The following is a 21,784-nucleotide window of genomic DNA, read 5'->3' as shown; positions in this document are numbered from 1 at the left end:
GAGTAAAATAACTATTCTGGAATATAAAAATAAGAGCTGACCCAGCTGGTGTGGCTCAGTGGTTGAGCATCAACCTATGAACCAGGACCTAGTCACAGTTCGATTCCAGATTAGGGCACATGCCTGATTTCAGGCTCGATCCCCAGTGAGGGGCATGTAGAAGGCAGCCCATCGATAATTCTCATTATTAATGTTTTTCTCTCTCTCTTCCTCTCTGAAATCAATAAAATATTTTTTTAAAAAATATTTGGAAAATAGGGTGATTCTGGTGTGAATCTTGTAGAGACAAAGAACAGGTAAACTTGGAAACTCCAATTCTAATTTACAATGAAGCAGGAAGGAGAGGGTTGAGAAGGCTGATTATATGTATACACATTATATACACATACCATTGCCTAAGATAGGATATCCTCTTTTCGAATTGTATTATGATTTTAGGAGGGCTCAGGAGTTTCTTGTAGGATGGATTCTCTGGTAGTCTTGTTCTGGATTTCATAGGCACCTGTGAAAAACCAAAAGGTTGACCCTTGCAGTGCTGAGCTCGTAAAGGTTTAAGGATGTGTCAAAACACCACTTACTTATTCTTGCTCCGGAGGGAAGACACTCTTATCATGAAGGTGGATTTCCAACTGTGAGGGCCATGAACACACACTCACTGGGGGGAGCTCTTTGACTGTTTCAAATGTGTGAGTGTAGGAGGCGTTGTCCTGTGAGCTTTTCCCTAGTTTTCTCGGTTTAAAATTAGAATTAATGTTTGTGCAATTGGTCTTTCAAGTAAGGGTGATCGTTTGCCACATATGTGAAAGAGCATGTTTTGTACATGTCCTTGGAACTTTGAACTGACTACCTATTTTTAGTAATACTTGGACTGGATTTTTAAATGTAGTTTTGCAAAATTTCATCTTTTCTTTCAAATTTCATCTTTTTAGACTTGCTTTTTCAGTTAAGTACAGAACGCCTTGATAACCTGCATCAGGCATCACGGTGATGTCATTAGCTCCAAGCCCTTGAAGGAAAGAACAAATTCATATCATTTATCTTTAAATCTGCCGAGTGTCTTTACCTTTGTTTTATTTGAACAGCACCACCGACTATACTAGGAAAAGGACTCGGTGAGATCTCAAAAGGGGTGTGGAATATGTAAATAAGCGCAGTGACTGCTGGTCATGCTTACAACAAACATAAATTTCCTAAGATCTTGAAGTATCCAGATATACAAATTATTGCTGGATGGTAACTGTAGTTTGAAAACTCTACTCCAGAACTAAGAGGGTCAGTAGGATGCATGATAAAAGTGATCCTATCTTGAAAGTGATTTGAATCTGGGGATTAAGTGCCAGGCAACACTTTCAACTCATACTTACCTGGCAGGGGAGATACCATGATCACGAAGGTGGTTTTCCCAGGGCGAGGCTTATCCATTGCACTCCGGATGTGCTGACCCCTGCGATTTCCCCAAATGTGGGAAACTCGACTGCATAATTTGTGGTAGTGGGGGACTGCGTTCGCGCTCTCCCCTGAATCAAGAGGGTTGGAAAAAGAAAGATCCTGAGGCTCACTTTTTTGCCTCAAAGCACTTTGTCATCGCAGAAAGTTACCATAGAAGTAAGCTAGCTTTATGATTACGGAGATCAGGAGATGGAAGTGAAGTCATAGGGCTACCTTCCTTTTATATAAGACTTCGTTTTACTTTCTCCTTTTTTTCCCCTCTTAATCTTTGTTGAAAGTATTGCATAGATCCTCCTTTTTCCCCCATTAACCTCTTCCAGCCTGCTCCCTTTCCCCCCCACCAGGCCCTCATCATCCCATTGTCTGTCCATGGGTTATGCGTATATGCATACAAGTTCTTTGATCTCTTCCCACCTACCCTCCCCTGCCTTCCCTGTGAGGTTCAACAGTCTCTTTGTTGAAAGTATTACATATGCCCCCTTTTTTCCCCCATTCACCCCCCTCCAGCCCGCTACCACCCCCTGCCCCAGGCCTACCTTTCTTATAGAGGAGAATTTGCCCCCTTACCTGTTTTGCTGTTTCAAGAGTCTTAAGTCCTGACCCACAACCCAATGAAATTGGTTGTTTAGAGTGTTGTCCTGATATGCTATGAACACATCAATAACTGGAACAGCACATTTATGTTTCTCATTGATGTTTCTCAACTCAAATAAAAATGTTTAAAATAGACTACATTTATATATTCTTTGTTAGTTGTCCCTTTCTCCACTTTCACAGCCAGCAATTTAGCAACTTCTCTAGGCTGTTATCATTCTGTCCTGTCCTTACATCTGTTTGTCTGGCCTGCCTGCTTCCCTCTTCCATTCTGTTAGGACCCTGTGGTTACATTAGGTCCACCTGGATAATTCAGAGTGCTCTTCCTTCTCAAATACTTAATCGCATCTGCAAAATCTCTTTTGCCACAAAGTACGGCAATAACAGTCACAGGTTCCAGTGATTAGGACTTAGATATTTTTGGCGGGCCGTTACTCAGCCTCCCCCATCAACGAAACCCAGAGACAGGTTTGTCTGGAGCGATAGTGATGACACTAAAAGGTGCTTGGACTATGTAAATAAGCACAGTGTCTTGTTCACATTGTACATACATTTCTGATTTTTGCAAATATTACAGTATCCAAAATGTTATTGTCTGGCTTTTACTGAGATTTGGAGAAGTCTTTATTTTGTAAGTGATGGTATAGGAATAGCATGAAGAGAGTGACTGTATGTGTTTACTTTTGGAATCTCCAGCAGCTCATACTTATCTGGCAGGGGAGATACCATGGTCATGAAGGTGGTTTTCCCGCGGTGAGGCTCACTCATTGTATTCCAGGTGTGCTGACCTCTGTGATTTCCTCAAATGTGAAAAATTCACCTGCATAATTTGTGGTAGCGTGGGGCTGCGTTTCTGCTTTCCCCTGTTTTCTTTCTTTTTTTTAAAAAATATATTTTATTGATTTTTTACAGAGAGGAAGGGAGAGAGATAGAGAGTTAGAAACATCGATGAGAGAGAAACATCGACCAGCTGCCTCCTGCACATCTCCTACTGGGGATGTGCCCGCAACCCAGGCACATGCCCTTGACCGGAATCGAACCTGGGACCCTTCAGTCCACAGGCCGACACTCTATCCACTGAGCCAAACCGGTTTCGGCTCCCCTGTTTTCTATGTTCAACAGTAGTGTATTCTGGTGTGAGCAAGGGTTACTGCATGCATGTTGATTCACATATACCAAATTGTCTAGCAGAGTAGGGTGTAATTATTCTGTTGACCAGTCACTGAGGGACACTGGCCAGGCTGCATTTTTTTTAAAATTTTTATTTATTGGTTTTGAACGAAAGAGAAAAAGGGAAGGAGGAAGAGAGAACATCTGTGGTTCCATTCATTGGTTAATTCTTATAAGTGCCCTAACTGGAGATTGAACCCACAACCTTAGTGTATGGGGACTATGCTCTAACTAACTAATCGACAAGGCTCATGTACAAGTTTTTGTGTGGACAAACGTTTTCATATTTCTTGGGTATATAGCTAGCAGTGGAATTGCTGGGTCATATAGTAACTCTATGGTTAACTTTTTGAGAAACTGCCTGTTTTCCAAGTGGTTGCACCATTTTACATTCCTACCGTAGTGTGTAAGGGTTCCAGTTTTTTCACATCCTCACCAACATTTGTATTATCTGTCATTTTTATTCTAGCCATCCCACTGGGTGTGAAGTAATATCTCATGGTGGTTTTGATTTGCATTTCCCTAATGAGTAATGGTGTTAACCATCTTTTCATGTGCTCATTGGCTATTTGTATATTTTCTTTGAAGAAAAATCTACTTAGGTCTTTTGCCCATTTTTAAATATCAAATTGGGTTGTCATTTTATTGAGGTGTAATCATTCTTTATATATTCTAGATGCAAATTCCTTATTAGATATATATATATGACTTACAAATATTTTCTCTCATTCTGTGGGTTGTCAGTGTCCTTTGAAGAACAAACGTTTGTAATTTTGGTTAAGTCTTTTATCTAGGTTTTTCTTTGTCACTTGTGTTTTTGATGTCAGATATTGGAAACCATTTCCTGCCTTAACCGATTTGGTTCAGTGAATAGAGCACTGATCTGAAGACTGAAGAGTCCTGGGTTTGATTCAGGTCAAGGGCATGTACCTTGGTTGCAGTTCGATCCCCAATAGGGGGCGTGCAAGAGGCAGCTGATCAATGTTTCTCTCTCATTGATGCTTCTGACTATACCTCTCTTCCTCTCTGTAAAATCAATAAAAATAAATTACAAAAAGAAACCATTTCCTAACCTAAAGTCATGAAAATGTATTCTTGTATTTTCTTTTATATATGTATAAAAGACTTTTAGCCTTTTATATATGTATTGATTTCAGAGAAGAGAGAGGGTGAGAGATAGAAACATCAATGATGAGAGAATCATTGATTGGCTGCCTCCTGCAAGCTCCACAATGCAACCTGGGCATGTGTCTGACTGGGAATCAAACCTGTGACCTCCTGGTTCATAGGTTGACGCTCAACCACTGAGCCATGCTGGCCAGGCTATGCTGCTATTTTTAAAAATCCAAAAATAGATATTTTGGGAAGTGGTGAATACATGGGAATGGAGGGGAAAGAATATGCAAAAAAGGTGATTACTATGGAGTTTAAATGGGAAAATTCCAGGTCATACAACTGTGACTGCGAAGAGATCACAAAATAGCTTTCTGGCCCTGGCTGGTGTTCCTCAGTGGAACACCACTGAGCATAGGCCCTTGCACTGAAGAAGGGTCAAGGGTTCAATTCCCGGTCAAGGGCATGTACGTGGATTGCAGGTTCAATCCCTGGCCCCTGCAGGGGCACATGTGGGAGGCAACCAATCGATGTGTCTCTCCTACATCAATGTTTCTTTCTCTCCCGTTTCCCTCCCTCCCTCTCTTTTTCTCTTTGGAAAATATCCTCCAGTGAGGATTAACAACAAAATATAGCTTTCTGAGTTTGCAGCTCATTCACTGACCCTTCCAAAGGCTAGTTTATTGTAGCAGACGCTGGTGTTTGGACTTGCTTTTGGTTATGGTCTGTTGAAAGTCTAGTCCAGAAGATGCTCTGCCATTCCCACTCCCAGCAGTGTTTAGTTAAAGTAAGTCTGAAATTCCATTGGAGTCTACTGTTGGCTGTTTATATTAAAGGGATGGCAAGCCTTTTAGTGAACCAGCAGCCAATATTGGGAGCATGCTGTTTGAATATTATTTATAGATCTCTGCTGGGGCTGAGACAAAGATGTGAGATTAACATTTGGAAGTGAGCTATAGAAAGGCCTAGTTGAATTCATACCAAAGTTGGCATCAGAAAAGTGGGTGCATATTTATTTATTTATTTATTTATCTGTCGATTGATTGATTGATTTTTGAGGAAGGAAGCATGCCAATTGAGAAAAACACTAGTCAAGGACTGGCCTTTGAAGAATTGCCCCAATTAGAGCAAGAGAGGAGAAGGAAGCCCTTGAAAGAAGCTGGGGAAAGAGCAGAGGTGAGCATGTAGTTAGGTGTTCCAAGAAAAGGCCACTGCTGATGGTGCTGAAGGGTTGCAGAGTATGTGCACTTTCATGATCGTTAGTCACTTGTGACCTTTGGAAAAACCCAGTAATTTTTCTGCATTTGGTAGAGCAGGGAGAAATGGAAAGAAAGAAAGCATAATATGTGAACTCTGAATTTCAGTCCAGATCTTGGATTCCAAAACTCTCTCTTTGCGATACACCCACTAGCAGGTGGCCACGGCATTCTCGACTGGATGCCCTGCTCCTCCCTTCTTAGGCGGAAGCGGTACGGAGCTGGCGTGGACAGTTGGTCTCCAGGGACCCGTGAAGCCGGCTCGCGACTACAACGGTTTCGTGTCCGTTTATTCAAGGGACTCCACCCGGGGAGATCCGAAGACCTTCGGCTACAGCGAAAGTTGGGAGAGGGGAGACTTGGGTCGGGAAAATAGCCTGGTAGACGCCACTTAAATCGGGGGACTGGGAGAAGGAACCCGTCTTCCAGTCCTTCGCGATAGTGCGCAGCTGCCGATCCCGCCCCTCGAGGTGCGCGTGACGTAACGCCGGGAGGCGGAGTATGTAGATTACAGATTTAGGGCTATTGGGAACCGTGTTCCCTGGGAAGACAGGCATTATATTCCGCTGTTACCAATACTAAGATATAGTACGAAAATACGAGTTTATAGTCTTTATATGTAGATGAAGGCCAATTAGAGTGGTTACAGGAGTGACCCGAACCGTACAGTGGTGTACGCGGCAGCAGGTAGTGCCGGGGACAAACCCAACTCATACTTACCTGGCAGGGGAGATACCATGATCACGAAGGTGGTTTTCCCAGGGCGAGGCTTATCCATTGCACTCCGGATGTGCTGACCCCTGCGATTTCCCCAAATGTGGGAAACTCGACTGCATAATTTGTGGTAGTGGGGGACTGCGTTCGCGCTCTCCCCTGGTTATGTGTGTGAATAGCAGACGTCTACTGTGTTTGTCTTTTCTCTCTAGGCAGCAATGAATTCTATTTTGTGACATTCTTTTTTTATGGCTTATGATTTATAGCTTACTTAGACAAGGCTAAGAAACAAAAGGCTAACTGTGTTTATTAAGTGATTCTGGTTAGTGGCTGGAAGACACCCTAAAGAGCAGTGTTTGTTGGAATACAACCTGAATTGGCAGGATAGCAGAGATCTGAAAGGTTTGTAGGTGTGCCAGTGTTATCCTTACCCAGGTGTGCAGGAGCTCTTCAAATAATTATTGTGCTCAGGGGCTGTGTTGTTATTCTATATTGGCTTATTTGTGGTCTTTGACTTAGTCACTGTAGTTGGTTGGTTTATTCTGGGGCACAAGCAACTACAGTAATAATTACTGATAATGTCTTCATTCCTGGAGGGTAAATTAAAACAATGACAACTAAAAGATGGTAAAAATCAGTTTGAAGCTATGTCTATCTGATGCTAAACCCTATCTTCAAACTTTAAATACTATGCAAAATAGCCTTCAGATTTGGTCCCTCATTCTGAAGAAAAATATAGTCTGATATTATTGAAAGTCTGTAAATCTGTAACCTGTATCTTACAATCTGTAACATCATTTTAATGTACTTTCTTCTAGTAATTTTCCTTAAGGATACATATTTTTACAAAATTGCAGTCATCGTATACATATCATTTCATCTACTTTTTTCCTGTTAACCTTATAAAAAATTTTTTCATGTTGTTTTTTATATTTCTATTGGGTAAATAATCCACTTCTCTGTTACTTTGATATCTAGAGTTTGAGAATGATTTTAGTTTGTTTTTTGGGTTTTTTTGCAATTATAGGTAAATCTGTGATTGATACCCTTGTGTGTAGGACATTGTCTTTCTCTAGAATTACTTCCTTTAGGCCAATTAAAAGAAATTTCTAGGTCAAAAGGTGTGAACATATTTTGGCACTAGATGTATATAATTATGGTTACATTTTTAAATTTTATTATAAGTAATAAAGTCATGTTACAGAATATTTATGAGGGGGGAAACATTAGTCCATAGTTCTTATTGACACTAACAAAATTATGTTAGTTTGCATTTTGGTATATTTCCTTTAAGTTTCTCAAACTTTGCCTTTTTAGAAACAGTTTAAATCAGAGTAATACCATTATAATCAATAGTATACATTCAGTTTCATATGCTGCTCTTTTTTGCATACAATACTATACAATTTAGTCTTTCCTCTCATTCTTTTTCTTTATTTTTTTGAATATGTTTTTATTGATTTTAGAAAGAGGAAGGGGAGAGAGAAACATCTGCCTTAGTTGCCTCCTGCACGCCCCTTCCTGGGGATCCAACCCGCAACCTGAGCATGTGCTCTGACCCGGAATCCAACCAGCAACCTTTTAGTGCACAGAATGATGCCCAACCGATTGAGCCACACTGGCCAGGGCTTCCCTCATTCTTAACTTGAAATTCTTTTTATAATTAAGTATGGACTATGAAATAAAAAAAAGAATCTAGACTTTGAAAGATTAAAGGAGTCAGGGTAAGTAGTTTCTTAAACATTTTAAAATATTTATATGTCACCTCTACTCACCCCAGTAATTTAAGGCACTTCTTAAGATGCCTGACATCTATAATAATAAAAGCGTAATATGCTAATTAGACCAGACAGCCGAATGACCTTTCGGACACAGCCAGGGCTCCTGGGGCCAAGGCAAGCCGTCGTGGCTGCGAGGGCCGAGCCACTTGCATGAATTTTGTGCATTGGGCCTCTAGTATTAAAATAATAGGGGAAGCAACTAGAAGTTACCCTAAAAATCATTAATTATAATTTTTACTTTTTTATTCATTGATTTGTGAGAGAAACATCAACTTGCTCCTCCATCCATGCATGCACTCCTTGCCTGCCCCTGTATGCATCTCAACAAGGGATTGAACCCACAGCCCTGGCCCATTGGGATTTCATTCCAACCAACTGAGCTATCCAGCTGGGACCATTTTTTAATTAATTTATTTTTGTTATTGTTGTTAATTCTCACCCAAGGATATTTTTCCATTGATTTTTAGGGAGAGTGGGAGAGAGAGGGAAAGACAGAGAAAAACATCAATGTAAGAGAAATACATCAATGGATTGCCTCCTGCACGAGCCCCGACCAAGGCTGGGGTCTGGGAGGAGCCTGCAACCGAGGTATGTGCCCTTGACTGGAATCCAACCCCGGACCCTTGGTCTGCAGGCCGACGCTCTATCCACTGAGCCAAACAGGCTAGGGCTGGAGTCATTAATTATTCACAAATAGGTGTCACATTTACAAGTCTGCTCATTGCAGTGATAGATACATGTAGATATGATGGCAGTAAACTGGAAGCAGCAGAATATTGATCATATAAATTATGACAATATATAGCAAAGGAATGAAAAAATGTTACAAAACAGGTATGAAGTATAATCCTGTTAATATATAAAGAATTGGAATTACCATTTATAATATCAAAATATTAACAGTAGTCATTTCTTACTGGGATTGTGATTTCTTTTAATTTTTAAAAGCCACTTTTGTCTTTTCCTAATTATCTGCATGGGAAAGTTATCACTGTTGTAATAATTAAAAATACCATACAAGAAAAAGAAAGAAAAATACCATCCAAAATAAAACAAAACAAAGCTTTTTAAAAAATTATGTGCCTAGGCTGGGTAGGTGTTGCTCAGTGGTTGAGCATCTACCTATGAACCAGGAGGTCATGGATTCAATTCCTGGTCAGGGCACATGCCCAGGTTGCATCCCCAGAAGGGGGGTGCAGGAGGCAGCCAATCAATGATTCCATTATTGATGTTTCTATTTCTCTTTCCATCTCCCTTCCTCTCTGAAATCATTTAAAAAAAAACAAGCAAGAAAAAAAACATTTAAAAATTATGTGGCTTGCCCTAACCGATTTGGCTCAGTGGATAGAGCGTCGGCCTGCGGACTGAAGGGGCCCAGGTTCGATTCCGGTCAAGTGCATGTAACTTGGTTGCGGGCACATCCCCAGTAGGGGGTGTGCAGGAGGCAGCTGATCAATGTTTCTCTCTCATCAATGTTTCTAACACTCTATTCCCTCTCCCTTCCTCTCTGTAAAAAATCAATAAAAAATATATTTAAAAAATTATGTGGCTAAGAGGGAAATAGCCTGAAGGGTTACAGAATATGCCACCCCAAAGTATGCCATTTTGGTATAAGGATTATTTTGAGCTAAAAGCATTTGAAAAATACCAGACATATGAAGAAGGTTCTTGACCAATCTCTTTCTTCCTGAAAGCAGGAGATAAAGCTCCCATGAAAAAGATACTTTCTGATCTACCTTTAGCTTCCCTATATATGTTACTTTTTCACTATTGCCTTTCTTTGTTCAACCTAATATAAAATTATTTAGGTGTTGCCACTTATTTGGGTTTCATTTTTTCATGAGGGCGCCTGTGTCAGGTAAACTTGGGTTAAATAAATGTGAGCGCTTTTATACTGTTAAACTGTATCTGCCCATTTTATTCTTAGGCTCATCCAGAGACCCTAACAGACAGAGGTAGTTTTGCCTCTACATACACCACCAAAACCTTTGATGTTCAGTTGCTGCAGAGTTGTTTTGCCCAGAAGATCTAGCCAAAAGGGCAGAAAAGAAAATTGGTGTCATCTATTTTCGTTCTCTAAAAAGAAGGGGGAAACATTCATTTTCTTACCAAATCCAGGGTGAATGCTGCTTTCCTTTATGCTGAGAGCCGCATACTAGTCAGGGTGAAGCCTGCTTCGGGTCCCCCATCTACACAGGGCACCTGCCCAAGGAGTAGAATGGCCCGGGTGGGGTGACGGTGCTTGAGGCTGCCTGTTACACACATTCTCATTCAGTTCTCACAGAAGCCTTGGTAGGTGGGCGGGCATATTACTCCCTCTTTACAATCTGGGGAAACAGAGACATAGAGACAGGTTATGATCTAGGCCGGGAATGGAGGCGCAACTCAGCTCCGGCGTAACCACTGGGCGGCCTTCCCCTCTGCGGGCCTGGAACCTCTACCTCCCAAACTGCCCTGCCCTGCAGCGCAGACGGAACACTCGTTATAACAGATCCTCGCCAGGACCTGTGCCCGGAAAGGCGAGAACTGAACACTATCTCCAGCGACGATTGTCTTCCGGACGGTCGCCGGGCCAAATAGAGCGGACGTATCTACTTCAAGTATCAGAGTGACGTGAGTGATCAGAGGCGGGGATATGTAGATGAGCAGCGCGGTGACTGCTGGTTCGAGTGTATTAACGGGACAAAATTTCCTCTGGGCACCCAAAAGAATGTGTCTTAGTCTCTGTCATGTAAATAACACTGCAATTTAGAACCGAAGGGCAAAAGGACTCTCAACATAATTAACCATGACTTTAAAGTGTGTTGAAGATAATGGTGACGTGCCCGGCAAAGCTAGCAACTCATACTTACCTGGCAGGGGAGATACCATGATCACGAAGGTGGTTTTCCCAGGGCGAGGCTTATCCATTGCACTCCGGATGTGCTGACCCCTGCGATTTCCCCAAATGTGGGAAACTCGACTGCATAATTTGTGGTAGTGGGGGACTGCGTTCGCGCTCTCCCCTGATAACTTGGTTTTGTAAAGGTAGATTTTTCCGTTTAAAGTTTTCTTGAGAGTTGTTTTTCTTCGTTTTGGTTAACTTAGGTGCAAACAGTTACGTGGCTCTCTAAAGGTTTCTCTTTTGTTCGTGGGTGTAACTTGTGGTATTTGGGCTCACTACTCTTAGGTTTTTGTTATAATAGGAACCTTTTCTTACTGATTTGAGAGAGGAAAACGTGGATCCAGTTGGTTGGTTTCTGCATGTGTCGCAAAGGAAGATTTCCAACCGAGTTACCTTGCCAGGTCCCTAGTTAAGTTTTCACTCTAGTTGTGGGATAACGGTTATATAGAAGGGAAACTATCGAGTCTAAAGTAGTGACATGTATTTGTAGCTGAAACGCCCTGTGAAAACTGCCAGGTGTTGGTGAAGATCTGGAAAAATTGGAATTCCTGTGCACTGCTGGTGGGAATACAAAAATGGAATGACCACATAGAATATGTATGGCAGTGCCTCTAAAAAATGAAATATGCAGTTTCCATATGATCCATCATGGATATAGACACAAAATTATTGAAAACGGATCTGAAGAGGTATTTGTACATCCCTGTTCCTAGCTAGCAGCATTATTCACAATAGCCAAAGGTGGAATCAACACAACTGTCCATCAGTGGATGCATAGATAAACAATATGGGGGTGTGTATGTGTATCCATACACACATGTAATGGAATATTATTCAGCCTTAAAAAGGACATTCTGACATGCTACAACATGAATGAACTTTGAGGGTGTAGTGAAGTCTTCCCGTCACAAAAGGACAAATGCTGTATGTTTCCACTTATGTGAGGTACCAGGAATAGTCAACTTTATAAAGACAGAAAGTAGAATGGTTGTTGCCCAGGGCTGGGAGGAGAAAATGGGGAGTTAGTGTTTCATGGGTATGGAATTCCAGTTTGGGAAAATGAAAAAAAGTGTTGGAGGTCGATGGTTGCACAACAGTGTTTATATACTCAATGCCAGTGAACTGAACACTGAAAAATGTTTAAAATGGTACATTTTATGTTGTATATATTTTATCTCAATAAAATAAGCAACAAAAGATTAAGCAGCAGTGTCACATGCAGGTGAACATCCCAGTATGACAGAGCCTGAAAATACAAGTTGGGTTTGGCCAGTTGTAAGAAGATAGTGGGGACTTCTTTCAGCAACCCAATGTCAGGAGTATGGGGAAGAACAAACACCACAGTAACAGGCCCTCAGTGCCGGTGGCAACCCAGCTGGAGTGGAGGAGATAGTTACCGTAGACTCCCCTTTCAAGAAGACACATGACATAACTTGCTATTTTCAGTGTATTCGTTTGCTAGAGCTGCCATAAAAAACTACAGAATGGCGTGGTTTAAACTACAGAAATTAGTTTTCTTACAGCTCTGGAGTCTGGAAGTCCAATCAAGGTGCCAGCAGGTTGGGTTCTTCGGGGCTTCTCTCCTTTGCTTGCAGATGGCTGCCCCCTTTCTGCCTTTTTCACATGGTGGTTCCTTTGCACTCGACCCTCAAGATGAAGTCTCTTCCTCTTCTTGTAAGGACACCAGCCATGTTGGATTATGACCCCATTCTAACAGCTTCATTTTTACTTAACCACCTCTTTAAAGACCTTACCTGCAAGTACAGTCACACTCTGAGAACACCCAAAATATTAGCATTTTCCACATTGTTGCTAGTGGATAAATTAATAAGAGTTACTTCACAGTAACCTAAAGCCTCCTGGCTAGTGAAGACCTACCAAATGTGTCAGCCTTCTTGGCTTTTCCTTTTACTTCCCCTCATATCACACCCTCTGCGTCTCTCCCTTGCGATGGCAGCAATCCACTTTTAGATGTCCTACATAGCAACTGTCACACTTGAGACACATGATAGGTGTCGCACAAACACATGATCGCATGATGGTCAGATGTGGATACCACATGTAGAAAGTTAAAATTTCTCAGCATGGTTCATAGCATATACAGTAACCAGTAACCACACAGTTTACTTGGTGCCAGACACAGCTCTAAGCTCTTTTACACATATTAGCTCATTTAAACATCTTGGCAACCCTCAGACTATTATTATCCCCATTTAGAGAGGAAAAATTGAGGACTATCAAGGTTAAACAATTTTTTCAAGGGCACATAGGGAGCATCAGAGCTTCAGAGTCTGAACTGTGTACCCAACCCACTATGTTATACTGTCTAAATATTTACATAATGACTGCATTTGTGTACTAATCTTTCAGAGTTAATACTCTCCTAGTTATCATGATACAACAAACATGTTTATATGTGTGTGTGTGTGCCTAATTCATATATATATATATATATATATATATATATATATATATATATGTTTTTATTGATTTCAGAGAGAGGAAGGAAGAGGGAGAGATGGAATCATCAGTGATGAGAGAGAATCATTGATCCGCTGCCTCCTGCACCCCCTCCTCCCTACTGGGAATTGAGCTTGCAACTCAGGCAAGTGCCCTGACTGTAAATTGAACAGTGATCTCCTGGTTCATAGGTTGATGCTCAACCCCTGAGCACATCGGCCAGACACTAACATGTTTACTTCTAATTTTGCTTCCTAGTAGTCATTACTATTTCAGTCCTGAGAATTAGTAACAAATATACTCAGTTCTTTAATTTCAACAGTAACATTGAGAATAAAGGTTAATCTTGTAGAATTTCAGTAATCGTTTCCCTAATCCTGTTCATTATAAATGAAAATAGAAAAAAGTTAAAGAGATGTGTGTAAAATTTTTTTAAATTAAAAAAATGGTGAAAGAATCCAAGTTGCTTGCTTGCATTTCTGATTCAGTTAGAATAAGCATGTTCCTTTCTTTTGAAACAGGATGTCTCGGGCAGTTCAGCTTCCAGTTCCCTGTCCCGTTCGGCTTGGTTCCTTAAAAGGTGACTCCTTGGAAGCTCAGCTTCATGAATATGTTAGAGAAGGGAGTTACCTAAAAGTGAAGAAGATTCTTAAGAAAGGTAGGCACTGTGTTGAAATGGCAGATGCAACTGGGTCCACATTTCTGATAGCGTTGGAAGGAAAAACAGATCATTCCTAAAAACTGAATTCTTGGGGAAATCAGAAGTTAAATCAGATGAGATGTTCCCTACCAATGCAGTCATATTGTTTAATAGAGGTCTTATGCTAGGGAACTATTGATCCTGGCTTTTTAGTTATACTTCTCTGTATCATATTTTTAGTGGTTACTCTAGTGAGTATAATAATGTATCTTTAATTTTTCACAGTCTACATAATATTGTACCACTTCACAGAATACAAATGTCAACCATACAGGCTCATTTCTCCCCTTCCCCCATCCTTTATTATAAAGATTCCATACGTGTTATATTTGTAGGAATTTTGAACCCCATAATTTTATAATTTTCGATTTGAAAAACCATATATACTTTAAAGAAATTAAGTGGTTTGATTATGGCAGTCTAGGGGTGATTTTCTTTGTATTTTTCCTACGTGGGTTTCTTACCTTGAATATGCAAATTAATATCTTTTACAAATTTGGGAACCTTTCTGTCATTATTTCTTCAGACACTCTTTCTGTTCCATTCTCTCCCCACCTTCTGGAAATCCACTTATGTTTATGTCAGACCTTTGGGTATTGTCCCACAATCCTCAAAGCTCTGTTAAGAATTTTCTTCTCTTGTCAGTTTGATGACTCTTCCTCTGTCGTATGTAATCTGCTCTTAACCTTACCCAGGTTCAGTAATTTGCTAGAGTGACTCACAGAATTGAAGGAGACATTTTACTTACCATGACTGGTTTATTATAAAGGGTACAAGTCTCCACGTCCTATTCGGATACACCACCACCTCAGTGCTTCATGTGTTCACCAGGCTGGAAGCCCTCTGAGCCTCATTGCTTAGGGGCTTTTATGGAGGTTGCATTGCCTAAGCAGGGTTGATTAAATCACTGGCCATTGGTGATTCCACTCAATCCCCAGTCCCTCTTCCCTGCCAAAGGTGGGGGCGGGTTTGAGGTGAGGGGCAGTGTGGAGCAGAAAGTTCTAACCCTCTAACCCTGGCATGGTCTTGGTTTTTCTGTTGACCAGCCCCTCTCCTGAAGCTATCCAGTAACCCTCCTGTTTCAAGGCAAAGGAAACCTGATCTCCCCAAGTTGGTGTACTTCTGTAGCAGGCACTTCACCCTGACGAATAGCAAGAGCAGCATTTCCTTAACCTGTAGTGAGATGGCCTGCCCCCTGGACCCAGGTGGTGCCTGGTGTGGTGGGTAGGATAATAGCATCTCGCTCTGGGTTGGAGTAAGTTGCCTGCAACATGTGATTGGCTGCTAGTAGAAAGCTCTATGCTAATAAGCCCTATGTTAATATTGTTGTTTTGAAGTGTTTCTGGTGAATTTACAAGTGAAAATGATGTTTTAAACTTTTCCATTTCCATTTTTATAAAATATTAAATAGCACATAATTTGTTAGGTTAAATTTACCTAAATAATGTCACCATGATTAAAATGTGTGTAGCTGCCACAGACCCACCAGAAGCTGGGAGCCCAAAGTTAAGACTATACTTTCAGGGATCATTTCTATAGTTCGTTACTAGAGAAGTTTCTCTGATCGTGTAGAGCACCCGAAACCACGAGGAGGAGGCGCAGCGTTCTCTCCTGAGCGTGAAGTTGGCTCTTGGTGTTGCTTCTGCAACTCGTTCTTCTCTCCTTAATGGAGAGTAAGAGGGAGAGAACGCAGTCTGAGTGGCTTCTGATTTTTCCTGTTCAAATGTCAGTATAGTGTTTAAATGTCAGTATAGTTATCCTAATCGGTTTGGCTCAGTGGATGGAGCGTTGGCCTGCGATTCGGGTCAAGGGCATGTACCTTGGTTGCCGGCACATCCCCAGTAGGAGGTGTGCAGGAGGCAGCTGATCGATGTTTCTAACTCTCTATCCCTCTCCCTTCCTCTGTAAAAAAACAATTATATATATATAAATGTCAGTATAATTGGTAATGTCCCTGAGTGTCTTGTTACTCCATTGGTTGATTCTTGTATGTAATTCTTGTATGTACCATCCCCTGGTGAGGCATTCTAAAATTAGCATTGTGTTCCAGTGCATGGGATGAGGCTCCAACCGAGTCAAAGTGTGTAACCTTGGTTTTATCATGTCTATTTGTTTATTTATTTGTGTTTGTTTATTTATTTATTTAAGACGAGCTTTTATTGATTTTAGGGAGAGAAAGATAGAGAAACATCAAAGATGAGAGAGAATCATTGGTTAGCACCCCCACACTGGGGATCATCTGCTCTCAACCCAGGCATGTGAATCCAACCATGACTTCCGGGTTCATAGGTAGATGCTCACACTGTGTTATTTTTTTCAACCATTACTTAGCATTTAATATCCATATCTTTTTGGCACAATCCTTTGTTAATTTTCTGCATCTGGAGTTTTGGCTTGTTTCTCTTTGTTTTGTTTTTTAATCGTCCAAGGATATGTTTTTATTGAAGGGATTGGGGAAGAAAGACAGTGAAACATGGATGGATTGCCTCCAGCAAATGAGAAAAGTCCCTACCCTATATACAGATTAGGGAGACGGTCTGGTAGGGAGACAGATATGCAGGGCTTTATAAGCTATTTAGATAGGCTTTATTCATTTATTTTTAATATGTTTTTATTGATTTCAGAGAGGACGGGAAAGGGGAAACCTGGGCATGTGACCTCCTAGTTCAGGGGTAGATGCTCAACCACTGAGCCACACCAAGCAGACAAGATATGTTTCATTTTAGGCCCAAGAGCTGGGAAGCTAGGAAGCTTTAAGTAGGGGAATGATTTGTTTAAAAACAAAATTCATCTCTTGCCAGATTTGCCCAGTGGTAAAAGTGTCAACCTGAGCACTGAAGGGGGGCGGGTCTGATTCCTGGTCAAGGGCCCATACCTGGGTTCAGGTGCGGGAGGCAACCAATCAATGCCTCATATCCACCTCTCTCTCCCTCCCCCTCCTCCTTCTAAACATCAACGGAAAAGAAAATATCCTGAGGATTAGCAACAACAAAACACCCCACAAAATTCAAACAAGTATATCTAAAGACCTAATCAGCTTTTTTAAGTGATTCACGAATTAGGCATCAGCCCATTCTCTGAGGGGTACAAAATAGAAAGTTCTTACTGGAAGTAGGGTGGGTCAAAGGAGTTATTAGTGAAAGAAAAGAGGTTAATTTTTGGGTTGGGATGTACTTTCTTAGGGGAAAGAGAAAGGGAAGGTTTTTTAAAATTATGTAGCTGGCCTCTTCTTTTTTTAAAAGAATGTTTTTTTATTTGTTTCAGAGAGGAAGGGAGAGTGAGAGAGAGAGAAACATCAGTGATGAGAGAGAACCGTGGATTGGTTGCCTCTCCCAGGCCCCCCAGCTGGGGATGGAGCGGGAAACCCCAGTGGTGAACTCGTGGTTCATAGGTCCACGTTCAACCGCTCAGCCACACTGGCCGGGGTGGGGTTTTTTCTTTCTCTTTAAACAGATGTATTGTCCTGCTTGTTTAAACACAATTTACAATTTCTATGTACCTAATGATCACTTGATTTGGAAAACATTTATATGTCTGGTACTTGGATCACAGGACAAAATAAAAAAATAGGAAGTGCTTTGCAAATGTCAGAGTTCTGCTTTGGGTCATCGCTTTTATCTTCCGCTTTTATGTTTTTCTTGTGAAAGGTCTCCGCTCCCACGCAGAGGTCTAAACTGAGGCTTGTCCCTCGACGCGCCCGCGCTCTCGGGTGTAGTCAGCGTTTACGTGGGAAACGGCGCTGCGGAACCGCGGGGGAAGCGGGGCGGGTTGGTAATAACTGGCGTGTGATTGGCTGTTTAGCAATTGCATGTTAATTACAGTGAACTGTTTTCGGAAACGCTAGGATTTGAAATGCTTTGTCGAGCTTTCTGAATGAAAAATTTTTGAGAGACTACATGGCAAGATATTTATGGGTAAAATAGCTCCACGTTAGAAAAAATCGCCATCACCGTAATATGTGTGGCTTTCGTTCACTCCGGAAACGCCCGCGGTGGTGTGTTAAGACTATACTTTCAGGGATCATTTCTATAGTTCGTTACTAGAGAAGTTTCTCTGATCGTGTAGAGCACCCGAAACCACGAGGAGGAGGCGCAGCGTTCTCTCCTGAGCGTGAAGCCGGCGCTTGGTGTTGCTTCTGCAACTGCCACTTGCCATTGATGATCGTTCTTGTCTTCCTTTGGGAGGGCAAGAGGGAGAGGACGCAGTCTGAGTGGTTTCTTTAAAGTACAAATAAAGCTGTAATTGGCCTCCAACTGGCTTGAGCGTGTGGGTAGTTATGCCGATTTTACTGTTCGCTAGTGTGGAGTTATTTTCCAGTGTTAAACAGCATGGTTCAGGGAAGGTTTGTTAAACTTCTGTATCAGGCCCGGTGGGCTCCTCAGGTCCCCCTCCAAGAAAGAGGGTGCTCCATAGTAAAGCTATAGCTGATGACAAAAGAGTGGCTGTGGTTAATAGAGTTGGTATAGAAGAGGGAAACATGGTTAGGTGGTGGGGTAGTTACTTATTTCAATAATCCCAAAATCCAAGCTTCCCTTTTACAATAACCGCTCATGCAGAAGCCAAACCATTCACAGAAAAGCTTCCTGGAATATCATGTCAGCTTGGTGCTGACAGCTTAACAAGCTTTAGGAACTTAGTAGAACAATTCCCTGGGCGAGTGTTGGATAGCAAAGCCCCCAAACCAGAAGACATTGAAGAGGAAGATGATGATGATCCACATCTTGTAGAAAATTTTGATGACGCATCAAACAATGAAGCTAACTAAAATCTTTTCTGGTTTTTGGAAGCTGGCATGGATCAGCTATGTGGCTCCAAAGTTTTACCGACACAAAAAACATCAACTGTTACTAGTTCAGTAATACAGATATTTTGTATATTAGCAATGCTGTTTGTTCAGCATTTCCATCATTTGATTTTGCACTTCCTCCTAGTATCTTTCCTTTTGGTCAGAATAAGAAGTATTGGTGCACTTGGAGGGTGTTTTGATTTTTGATTCTTGGGGTTTTTTTTGTTTGTTTGTTTGGGGTATTTTTGGTGTACATTTGTGTATGTTTTTGTATGTGTGTGGGTATGTGCGTACACATTGGAGAGCAAATTGGAAAACAGTTCTATTTATCCTCCTCTTTTCCCCAGTAGAAATAAAACACATCTTTACATTAAAAATAAAATTTGGGCATTGACCTCTTTCCCCATCAAATTAAGTTTCTATTTTAGTGGGATATAAATATAAATTTACTGTTTCAAGTAATTATTTTATATTACTGTCCTCACCCTAACACAGTATCATTATTACCACCACCCCATTCCTCATGCCCTCTGTAGGTTAAAAAAATTTTTTTTTTTCACACAGGAAGTGGTAAAACACTTCAGTGCAACTTCCTGAGTAAATAATGTGTTTTTTTATTTTAAAAAATTTTTTAAAAATATATTTTATTGATTTTTTACAGAGAGGAAGGGAGAGGGATAGAGAGTTAGAAACATCAATGAGAAACATCGATCAGCTGCTTCCTGCACACCCCAAACTGGGGATGTGCCCGCAACCAAGGTACATGCCCCTGGCCAGAATCGAACCTGGGACCCTTCAGTCCGCAGGCCGACGCTCTGTCCACTGAGCCAAACCGGTTAGGGCAACGTGTTTTTTTTAAATTGATTTCAGAGAGAGAGAGAGAGAGAGAGAGAAACATCAATGATGAGAGGGAATCGTTGATCAGCTGCCTCCTGCTCACTGGGGATGCCCTTCTGTTTCATAGGTTGGCCAGGCAGTAAATGACATTTTTTGTTTTTTAAAAATATTTTTTTATTTATTTCAGAGAGGGAGAGAGAGATAGAAACGTCAATGATGAGAGAGACCCAAGCATGTGCTCTTGTCCGGAATCGAACCTGGGACTCTTCAGTCTGCAGGCTGATGCTCTATCCGCTGAGTCAAACCAGCTCACATAGAGCTTTTCTTTTCTGAGAAACACTTTGCAGTAGTAATACATATAAGTGCTGTATAAGGGAATTTTGATTTTTTGCCCCTTAATATGAATTTTCCTAGTTTTATCTCAGAAAATGTCCTGTTCTTTACATTGATCCTGGTATTTGCTTTGCAGGAATTTATGTTGATGCAGTCAACTCCTTGGGCCAGACGCCGCTTTTCCTTGCATCATTATTAGGCCTTACAAAACTAGTTGATATTCTGGTGGATTATGGATCAGATCCAAATCAGTAAGTAGATAATTTTCTATTATCTAGAAAATAAATAGTAGTGTATGCTTTTAAGATGAGTTAGGCATTTGGAAACTAATCTGACAAGATATTAAAATAACTTTTACTAACTTATGTCAATGACATACAGTTGTATGTGTATGTTGAAACATACCTTCAATGTTAATAAAAGCAGTTTTACTTGGCCCTATGAAATAAGTGAAACTTATTAGTCATTCATTCATTTATTAACTAGTTAGTCATTAACAGCATGCTTTTCATATTTTACCCCAGGTTATAATTTGTATGATTTATTTAAGCGGTTTTTACCAATTAATATACTTGGCATCACTTTATCAGGATGATTTTTGCCTGGCTCTTGTAGTTGTGGTTTAAAAGAATCTGCGATTAATAGTTGGCCTAAATTTTAATATGGAACAGCAACACAATGTAATGAATCAGCTTTACAGTGAACATCCCTTTTCTTTACTTAACACTTTTGATTTTCCCAGAGCCGTTCCAGACACTAAGCTCTCTAGATCTTTACAACTACCTCCTCGACAGAGATGAGACAGCATGTATTTTTACAGTTCACACTGGGTAGAAACAAACAGGTTTTGAATGCTTACATGATTCCATCTGATTTTCATAGTTCTGCCAGAATGTGAACCAATCATAAAAGTCATATAGTAGTTTGCCCATATTACGTAAAGAGGTCCTGTTCAAGGTATTTAACAAGCCATATTGATGTCAGAAAGTTGTACTTTTCTGTTGTTGTTCTCTTTTCTGTTATAAGATTGCTTACTTAGTGGGAGAAAACTTTGGAAAAAGAAAAAAAAAACCTCAAAAAGCAATCAGTATGAGAATTCTGTAACCAAGAGATAATACAAAGAAAATTTTTGCTTTGTTTCCATCCAGAATTTCTCTAGACTAACATACACCACTCTCCTGTCTCTAGTATATTGTTTAATTTCAAAGGTCAGAAATAAAGGACTCACTCACCTGATGTTTGCAGAAAACAGCTCTCTAGGGAGGCCATCTGGGACTCCCTGCAGTTCCACAACCCCAAATGCAACATTTTCCAGTCATTTGCATTTACATCTGTTTGGTAGAGGTTTATTGCTCTTTTTTTTTAAAAAAATTTGATTATTGCTTTTAGAGAGAGAGGAAGGGGCGAGGGCGAGAAACATCGGTTTATTGTTCCACTTACTTGTGCCTTCACTGGTTGATTCTTGTATGTGCCCTGACTGGGGAGATCGAACCTGCAACCTTTGCATATCAGGATGATGCTCTAACCAACCCAGCTATCCAGCCACGGTACTGGATTCTTTAAAGATTAAATCATTCAACTCTAGTTTTCCAGCCCTGACCCGGTGGGTCAGTTGGTTGGAGCAGCATCCCGATGTGCCAGGATTGCAGATCCTGTATCAGTCAGGACACACATACAAGAATCAACCAATGAATATGTAAATAAGTG

General features: G+C 40.9%; 1 protein-coding gene, 5 non-coding genes and 1 pseudogene across 6 annotated transcripts in view; all 7 read left to right on the top strand.

The window, feature by feature from the left end:
- The first annotated feature begins 1,356 nt into the window (after nt 1–1,356).
- LOC111827400 lies at nt 1,357–1,520 on the top strand. Its single transcript, XR_002830939.1, has one exon. It is a non-coding gene; the product is annotated as a U1 spliceosomal RNA (small nuclear RNA).
- Nucleotides 1,521–2,745: 1,225 nt separating this feature from the next.
- On the top strand, nt 2,746–2,909 carry LOC111827401. The gene has a single exon (XR_002830940.1). It is a non-coding gene; the product is annotated as a U1 spliceosomal RNA (small nuclear RNA).
- A 3,385-nt stretch (nt 2,910–6,294) lies between these two features.
- LOC111827399 lies at nt 6,295–6,458 on the top strand. The gene has a single exon (XR_002830938.1). It is a non-coding gene; the product is annotated as a U1 spliceosomal RNA (small nuclear RNA).
- Nucleotides 6,459–10,921: 4,463 nt separating this feature from the next.
- On the top strand, nt 10,922–11,085 carry LOC111827390. The gene has a single exon (XR_002830931.1). It is a non-coding gene; the product is annotated as a U1 spliceosomal RNA (small nuclear RNA).
- A 2,858-nt stretch (nt 11,086–13,943) lies between these two features.
- TEX14 (testis expressed 14, intercellular bridge forming factor) overlaps nt 13,944–21,784 on the top strand; it is a 60,801-nt gene continuing 52,960 nt past the window's right edge. Inside the window, exons 1-2 of the mRNA XM_023759621.1 lie at nt 13,944–14,079; nt 20,214–20,328. Of these exons, the coding sequence (XP_023615389.1) occupies nt 13,944–14,079; nt 20,214–20,328 (251 nt within the window). The remainder of the gene's footprint in view (nt 14,080–20,213; nt 20,329–21,784) is intronic.
- On the top strand, nt 15,630–15,824 carry LOC111827392 (annotated as a pseudogene).
- LOC111827391 lies at nt 18,123–18,336 on the top strand. Its single transcript, XR_002830932.1, has one exon. It is a non-coding gene; the product is annotated as a small nucleolar RNA U3 (small nucleolar RNA).

Source organism: Myotis lucifugus, unplaced genomic scaffold (assembly GCF_000147115.1).
Source record: "Myotis lucifugus unplaced genomic scaffold, Myoluc2.0 scaffold_158, whole genome shotgun sequence".
Lineage (NCBI taxonomy): Eukaryota > Metazoa > Chordata > Mammalia > Chiroptera > Vespertilionidae > Myotis > Myotis lucifugus.
Note: the sequence above shows the minus strand (reverse complement) of the source record. Positions and strands in the feature narration are given on the sequence as shown.